General features: G+C 57.6%; 1 protein-coding gene across 1 annotated transcript; it reads right to left on the bottom strand.

Annotated features, from left to right (window-relative positions):
• Positions 1–3,382: 3,382 nt before the first annotated feature.
• On the bottom strand, positions 3,383–8,468 carry PTPN7 (protein tyrosine phosphatase non-receptor type 7; the record flags this gene model as incomplete). The annotated part of the gene is made up of 9 exons (XM_080632995.1): positions 3,383–3,495; positions 3,997–4,110; positions 4,352–4,509; positions 4,860–4,970; positions 5,469–5,606; positions 6,195–6,271; positions 6,727–6,811; positions 7,206–7,389; positions 8,350–8,468. The coding sequence occupies 9 exons, from the start codon at positions 8,466–8,468 to the stop codon at positions 3,402–3,404; spliced, it is 1,080 nt and encodes a 359-aa protein (XP_080489121.1). The 3' UTR covers positions 3,383–3,401.
• Positions 8,469–8,729: the final 261 nt, after the last annotated feature.

Below are 8,729 nucleotides of genomic sequence, written 5' to 3'. Positions count from 1 at the left end.
CCAGTACGGGATGCTGTGATTTGCAATGTCCTTACCCCGGGATGAAGAGGCAGAACCTTCATTCCAGCAGCACTGGGGAGAGCCCACATGTGGAGGAGGTTGCTCATGCTCCCCCAAGAGAGCAGGATGCTGAATGCACTGCTGGGGCTGCCTGAGACAAATGTACACGTAGAAAAGAGAGAATCTGAGCTGCGGCTGGGTCTGCCTCACAGTGGGTATCTCAGAGCCAGTGACAACTGATGGTGGGGAAGAGTTTCCGTCACATGCTGTAAGTCACTGGGAAGGTGCCTTTGGTTTTGGAGACAGAAACCATTTTGCTCTCAGAGATGCTGCAGCCTACTAAAGATCTGCATGCTCACAAAGGTAAGCCTAAGGAAGCAGGAATATCATTGCTTTTGGTGATGACTCCATTGTAGCTCCTCTTTGTATCAGTGAAAACCTCATCATCGCCCAGTTCCTGTGGGCAATTCTGCCTGAAGATGGGGTTTCTCTAAAGAAAACCCAACAGATTCCAGCCCAGGGAATGGCCCCACACCAGAGCAGGGCCTCCCTCCCAACACGCCTGTGGCATTCAAGTTGGTAGCAGAGATTGCCTCTTGATAGCACACGTTTTACTGCATGGTCTCCATGGACCGCTCCAGGACCCCTCCAGACAAGAGCATGTTTTACATTCCCAGCACGTTTCGGTGTGGTTGCTCAACCAAGTTCCTTAAAGAAACTGAATCCCACTCAACCTCCAGCCTGGTGACTTGTCACAAGGGTAGGAAATGCATTACCAGCCTGGGAAGCCCCAGGCCAAAATCAGGGTCATGTGGAGAAAGGAGGTTTCCTGAACCCTGGGCAGGATCTGACCTCCTGGGGACATAGTTAACAGGAGTCTGCTGGCCAGGGCCCCCAGTACTGGGGCTCCCTACCTGGTTGGTTGGGTTGCACCCCCAGCAAGGCTCAGAAACACCATGAGAAGGAAAACCCACTTGGGTTGATAGCACACTTTTAAGGGAGAAGAATGAGGAGCAGGAGCAGCCTTGACCCTGCTTAAACCCCTGGCCACGAGGGGTTTCATCTCAGCCTGGGCCATGGAGAGGCAGGACATTTTGGAGGGGTTCCTCTCCTTTGCCTGCTGGGCATGCCATGCATGGTGTTTGTGGACAGGGTGAAGCAGCTTCCCAGGACTGACACAGCCAGCCCAAACACCCTGCTTCACCGAGTGAACCCTGGGATGGGGTTTTGCAATAACGCAGGCAATAGCCCAGCATAGCCCCGAGGAATGCTTGGGAAATCAATACAGAGAGGATGGAGAGATACTGAGATAGTGCAGTGGTAATGGCCTGATAGAAACTGAGATTGAAGGACAGCAAAACTGCTTAACTGATCATCACCTGCATCAGAGGGAGCTGATGGGGAGTAAACCCCCCAGCACATGATGGGGAATATGAGGAGGGGTAGCAATACCCCTGCCTGGCTGCCAGTCCCACAGGTGCTCCCATGCGCTCCTTCAGAGACCCTCACACAGCTCTTGCTGCCCTAACATCTCTCTTCTTGAGAATAAACCACGAGCATGAGAGAAATGGTGCCTGTCCTGCTGGGCAGGGAGCGCAGGAAAAGGCTGGGCCTTGCTGCAGTTTGCAGGCTCATGTTCCCCTGCCTGATGGTGATGTGGGGAGGAGGATGCTGTGGGCAAGCTGAATAAAGCCACGCTCAGTGGCATGAGGAAGGGTTGACCTGGCATCGGGCACGAGGAGATGGGGAGATTGCTGTGCCAGGGCGATCCAGATGCTGAAAGGGGAAGGACATGAATTCAGATGTGGGGTTTTTCCTGCTGCAGGGCAGGGAGCGGGTCTGTTCCTGGTGATGGGCTGTGCTAGCAGAGGGGCTCTCGCTATCCGTCACTCTTCCATCCACTCCTTGCCGTGATCAGATGCTTAACACGGCTTTATTTTATAGTGCCCTGGCAAGTCCTCTGTCCAGAGAGCCTGCAAACACAGGGGAATGACTGAGAGGGACTACGAGGGCTCAGCAATACATTATAATTGCTGTAATACTGGATATTTTTGCACAGTGCCTGGTCTGCCATTGGGCTTGCTGCTTAAGGCCAGTGAGAATAGGGAGAAGCAGCTGCCTTTGGCTCAGGACCCATCCCTGGACAAGGCTCACTTGCTCACAAGATTCACTTGCACACTTATTGCTTTTATAGAGAGGGAGTGCAGAGGGGCAAGGGGAGGAGCAGTGAGGATGGGATACTGGGGGGGTGACATAGAGGGTGACATCCTGAGGACACCCCTTCCTGCACTGATGGACTATGGCAAGTCCAACTGCAGAGTTAACAATGAAACTTCTCTTACTATTCAGTGCCTGAACTGAACAAGGCACGAGGGCAAAACCCATTGGGCAGCCACTCAACTGCATTTTGGGTACCCACAGTGTGGTGGAGGGGGGTCCATGCGCACAGCCCTGACCTGGGGATGCTTGGGGCTCAAAGGCAAGCTCAAGGTCTCTCAGCAATACCATTGACCCTTTTTTCCCTGCATCTCATTCGCTGAGTGGGTCCCATCAGGGCTCGTGGGCACAGGCAGGCGCAGTGCAGGCAACCCCCAGCTCCTTGTCAGTCGTTGCCCCAGAGGGTGTGCAGCATCCCTCAGCTGAAGGGCAGCCTTGAATAGCTTGAACATATTTTACAGAATAGCTCCATCTCTATGCTTTGTGCCAAAATGTTCCTCCCTCTTCTTCCTCCCCACTCCCCGTTGAATTTATCAGTGAAAAAAACCCCACAAAGCCCAAATATTTTGTTCTGATTTCAGCAAAAAGCCTCAACGATTCAAACCCTCCTCCCTGTGTAACAGAAGGCAATTGGGTACACATCGCTTGTGGAACTGAAGATGCACATAGGAACCTCCCCTACTTTAAGGCTGTTGAGGTGTTGCCTAAAGGTGGAGAGGAAAGCAAGCCTTGTATTGCAGGCAACCAACTGCACCCCTCTTGTACCACATCATCGAGGGGTGTCTTTAGTAAGAAGAGCATCGCAGCGCGTGTTTGGAGCGAGCCCAGCCCTGCCCACAGGTGATGCTCAGTCAGGAGGGAGCTCTGGTTATTTGCAGGGTGATTCTGCCAGCTCTGGGTCTCATGGGGTGAGCATCCCCATGGAGCTAAAAGGCAAACAGTGCTCCCGGTGCTCACCCGGCTTCAGCTCCTCTGCACTGCTCCAGGAGGTTCCCATTGCTCGTTTTGAAAGCCAAAGCTTCTTTCCATAGGTGAAATCTGCCCGGAGCCAGCAGCAGCGGGCACCTCAAGCACCCACTGAATCCCTCGTGTGAACCTGTCGAACCTTGCTCGTCCCCAGGGTCACAGAGTCCCCATGGGTTTGCTCATCCTGAGGGATGCTCCTGCTGCTGCTCTGGTGGAAGTTACCAGCATCCCGCCTCCAGCAGCTGGGAAGCGTAGAGAGCCAGTGTGTGATGGAGGAACTGGTACTGCTCGCTCGTCTGGATCATCCCGCCTCTGCAAGGGAAAGGCAGGTCCCACTGACACCTCCCGAAGCCCACAGCCCCATCCCTGGCTCCCTGCTTCCCGGGCACAAACATTCCTGCTTCATCCACCACGTCCAGTTACCTCTGGCATAGGCACCAGCGCTGTCTGAAGAGTATTCAGGCTCAGAAGCAGCGCTGGGCTGTGCACAATGCAGGTCAGCAGCGGATTTGGCTCTGATTTTTACCAGTGAAAAGGGGCAAAATGGAGTGGTTCTGGATGTAGTGGCTGAGCTGGAAGGAGCAGACTTGGCTGCCAGGCTCAGAGCTGCTCTCCTCTCCCTCATGTCCTGATGTCCCCAGAGCTGCGATAGCCCCAACAGGAAAACCAGCCCGGCCCTGGGGACTCGTTTGCTATCGACCCATCTGCATCTCTCAGCAACCCTTCTGCTCTCCATCAAAACCCATCCCCGTGCCCCCTCGTGATGTCCATCCCCACATCCCTCCCCAGCAGGCCCCTGCTCCCAGCACCCACCTGTCTATGCGGAGACGGCACACGATTCCCAGGATATCCACCTCCCCCTTGTCCTTCAGCTGCTGGCACCCGATCCTGGTTGCGATGAAGCAGCCCGTCCGTCCGATGCCTGCGCTGCGGGACACACAGAGCTGCGCTCAGCACCCACAGGATCCTTTGGCTGAGCTGAACATGCTCCTGGCTTGGTTTGCTGCCGTTGCAGGTTGAACAACTCTGCTATGGGGATGCTGCACCCTGGGACCCCTGCAGCACAGCAGGACCAGGTCAGGAGCATTCGCATTTTGCCCTTCAGCATTTGCAGACCGACCCCAAGGTGAGGAGCACACAGGGGCTTGGGTGAGGGGGGAGCTCTTACCTGCAGTGCACAACGATGGGTCCTGGGCTGGCTGCAGCCTGCAGGGTCTCCTCCACCTTGGACACCAAGTGCAGCAAGGGCTTGGCTGACTCAGGCGTCTGCTGGTCCGGCCAGGAAGGGAAGAGGATGTGTTTGACCTGGCGGCATTCACCTTCGAGCTTTCCCAGCACGGAAGAAAGAGAAATGAGGATGTGGGAGCAGTTCCCAGGCTGGGGCAGATGAAGTCCAGCTCAAGCAGAGGCTGGGCAGCCAGCATCCATCTCATCTCTTTTCCTCTGAATCCCCCTTTGAGCCTCTGCCATTCACCCAGGAGAGACCTCCTTGGGCAGGCAGGAGCTCTGCAGCCCCCTCCTTTGCCTGAGGCTCCTAAGATCCAGCTCTCAGAGCCATGAACCCTCTGCTCTGCTCTCACAGTGGTGCCCTCCTGCCAGAGAGCCTGGGGATGCTGCGGGCACTGCCCGGCCCTGCTGAGCTCCCCCTCTGCCCCCAGGATGCAGCTCGAACCCACCTGGATGGAGAGATCCCGGACCATGTACTCCGTGCAGTCGCTCAGCCCCTGCACCCGGATGGTGAAGGGGCCGTAGGTGCCCTCCTTCTGGGGCCAGTAGTGGACACATTTCTGGAAGAACAGGGCAGGATTTGGGCCGTGTTGATGCTCGAGGCACCCAGCCTGCGGTGGGGACACAGGGATGCTCTGCCAGCCGGGGAGGGAAGGGAGGCAGGACATCACCAGGACAGAGAGGGGGACCCCCCCCATGCAGGTTCTGCTTGGACAGAGCCAGGGTTCAAGGTGCTGCCAGCTCCCAGCCCAGCCCGGATCCACTGGCTGAGAGCTCCCAGCCCAGAAGCAGAGCAGCTCAGGCCTGGAAGGATGCTGCTGTCGGCTGCTTCCTCTCCCAGGGGTTGCCCCAATCTCTTTATCCTATTATCCCACTGGCAAAGGATGCCCAGAGCACATGAGGAGAAGGGGGGCCAAGGCTGCAGCCCTGGGGTTCTCCACCTCCACGTGTGAGGGGAGAGAACCTGCTCAGACCCCACATTTGGTCTTGCAGAACCCTCTATTGTTGTAATCACCGCAACCCATCCTTGGCTTCCGGCTGGGGAAGGACAGCGGTACCTCTTTGTGCTCCTGGAGCTCGGTTATCATGATGATGAGGGGCACCTCCTCCTGCCACACCATCTCCCAGAAGTCGCTCACAGTGTTCAGCATGGGTCCCTGCGTGGCAATGTACTCCCGGGGCCGCCCTGCATAGCCCTGCCAAGCACATAGTCCAATGGTGATGGTGCAGGGGGACCCTGATGTGTGGGGGGAGCCCGTCTCCAGGCTGCTGCAGCCCTCATGGTGCTTTTCTTCCTCTACAGACTGAACCACACAGGCTATTTCCTGCTAAACCTGTCCTTGAAATGCTTTTATAGGTCTGATCAGAAACTACCGGACGTCCTCTCCATCCTTCTGGTCCCACAATCCAGGGGCAAGCCCATGAAGCAAGCCATGTGCACCCAAGCACCTTGCAAGCATCCCCAGGTTGCTGGGGTGATGATACCCGGGGTGATGATACCCAGGGTGATGGACATCCCGGCGAGGCAGAAATGCAGGGAGCAGCATCCTCACTGCAGGCATTCCCTTAAGGACAAGCAGAGCCCATCCAGCCCTGCTCTGCCTGGGACCTGGGATAGTCCCAGCTGGGTCCCACCAGTCCTGTGGCCACCACACAGTGTGTGCCGCGACGTGCGGGTCCCAGTGTGGCACTGTGCACCAAAGGGTCTACAGCCTGATGCCTTGTGATGCTGCGGGCGGCAGCACCTGGGGGACCACTGCTGTCCAAGCAGGCAGGATGCTCACCGTGATGTAGTTGGCATTTATGTAGCTGCTTTCCTCCTGGTTCCCTGCCCTCCGGAGGCAGACCCGGCTCTCGGGATCTGCAAGACACAGAAGGCAGCACCTCAGGACCCTGACCCTCTCCATCCTCCCTGCCTCAGGTCCAGAGGTTGAGGCTGAGTCCTCCAGCTCAGAGCTGTCTGCACCCTCCCTCAAGCCGCTTCTTGCCCCACTTCACCCTCACTGCCATGGCAGGGTATGGCCAGGCATGCCCGGTACCGCAGTGAGATGTGGGGTAACTCAGCTGCCAGGCAATGACCCCCAGGGCCTGAGCAGAGCCCAAATAAGTCCTCCTGTAACATTCCCAGCCTTTACACCCCCGGTGCCATGCCCCTGGGACATGCAAGGCCGCACACGGCAGGGACCATCCCAGGTGATCCTGGGAGTACAACCCAGGGAGCAGCTCCCCACAGCGCACCCCTGCTCTGCACAAACACCCGGGGGCACCCCCCCACCACCTTTCCAATGGGAGGTAAAGGGATGCGGCGGCACTTACTGGGGAGGATGGTTTTGTATCTGTCCTTGGAGGCGCGTCCAGGGATCTCCAGCTCCTCCGGACTCACAAAGTTGGGTGGGATTTTCTGCAGGGGCAGAGCACAACGATGAGGAAAACCCCATTGCTGCTGCTTGTGTCCCCTCGTGGGGGCAGAGCGGGTCCCACAGAGACACAGGGCTAACCCAGGGACCTTACAGTGTCCCAGCTGCTGAGACGAGCCCTGTCCTTACCCCAGATGTGGGGGACACCTTCCAGAGAGCCTGGCTTGGGAGGTCAGCACAGGGGCACAGACAGGACTTGTGTGCACCAGGGAGTGGGCAGGCAGGGAATACCCAAGGCCCCCCTCAGCTCTGTTTGCCCACATCCCCTTCCCTGGCACCATTGGGCTCAGAGCCTCCCTTGGTGCTGTCCCCCCTGCCAGCCCCATCACTGCAGCCTCTGCCTCCTGTGAGGGAGGAGAGAGGAGGGGAGCATCGCACCGCAAACTCCTCCTGGAGCTGTGTCAGGCTCTGGGTGTGCTGCTGGAGCTCCTCTGTCCGCAGCACGTGGCTGGATGTCCTCAGGAACTGCAGTGTGATGTCCCGCGGCGTGCAGACGGGCTGGATGGGCTCCACGCTCCCCAGCAGGCTCATGTCCAGCATCAGTGACATGTTGGAGCCCCTCCTGTATGGCAAAGGGGTCCCTGGCTGAGCCTCTGCACCCCATGCTGCCACACCATCAACTGGAACCACCCCACACCGAGCAAAAGCCAGGCAGAGAATAAGAGAGGATGAAGCCCAGAAAGCAACCGTATCCTGGGCTGCATCAAGAGGAGCGTGACCAGCAGGTCCAAGGAGGTGATCCTGCCCCTCTACTCTGCTCTCGTGAGACCTCACTTGGAGCATTGTGTGCAGTTCTGGTGTCCTCAACATCAAAAGGACATGGAACTGTTGGAACAAGTCCAGAGGAGGCCACGAGGATGATCAGGGGCTGGAGCACCTCCTGTATGGAGATAGGCTGAGAAAGTTGGGGCTGTTCAGCCTGGAGAAGAGAAGCTGCGTGGAGACCTCAGAGCAGCCTCCAGTATCTGAAGGGGGCCTACAAGGATGCTGGGGATGGACTCTTCATCAGGGACTGTAGTGACAGGACAAGGGGTAACGGGCTCAAACTGAAACAGGGGAAGTTTAGATTGGATCTAAGGAAGAAATTCTTTACTGTGAGGGTGCTGAGGCACTGGAATGGGTTGCCCAGGGAGGTTGTGAATGCTCCATCCCTGGTGGTGTTCAAGGCCAGGTTGGACAGAGCCTTGGGTGCCATGGTTTAGTGTGAGGTGTCCCTGCCCCATGGCAGGGGGTTGGAACTGGATGATCTTAAGGTCCTTTCCAACCCAAACTATTCTATGATTCTATGATTCTGTGATTCTGTGATAAGAAAGGCAGAGAGCCCGGAAGATGCAGGGGTGAGGAACAAGGAACAAGCTGGGGCATTTCACCCTCTGCTGGCATCTGCACAAGCTGGGGGGCAGCAGGCGGCAGGGCTGGGCTGGGGTACAGAAGCCTGGGCAAGCCCAAGGCCTGGGGATGAGCAGCGCCGTGGGTACCTGTGCTGAGCGGGCAGTGCGGGGGTCAGGCTGCAGCCTCTCACCTCTCCTGCAGGCGCACATGCTTCTTGGCAGAGGGACTGGGCTTGTCCTTGTCCATGGCTGTCCCGGCCGCCCGCGCTGTCAGACTGCAGCTAGAACACACCAAGCAGGATTGTACCATGCTGCGGCAGCCACGAAGCCCTGGTCCTGAAGCACAGGGAGCGGATGCAGGGGGCCCTCAGCCATCGGAGGAGAAGCGGCTGCAAAAGAAAAGGCAGGTCTGAGGGATTCCGTGATGCCGGGGACCCCCCCGGCAGACGGTCCCTAAGCAAGTCACCGGTCACCCTGAAACCATGACCCCTGCATGTGGGTGGGTGGCACAGGGAGAGATCCCAGCGTGTTCACCCTCTGGAATGCTTGCAGCACTGCAGACCACAGGGGC

The sequence above is a fragment of the Psittacula echo genome (assembly GCF_963264785.1).
Source record: "Psittacula echo genome assembly, chromosome: 22".
Taxonomy (NCBI): domain Eukaryota; kingdom Metazoa; phylum Chordata; class Aves; order Psittaciformes; family Psittacidae; genus Psittacula; species Psittacula echo.
This window is presented reverse-complemented; position numbering and strand designations above follow the sequence as displayed.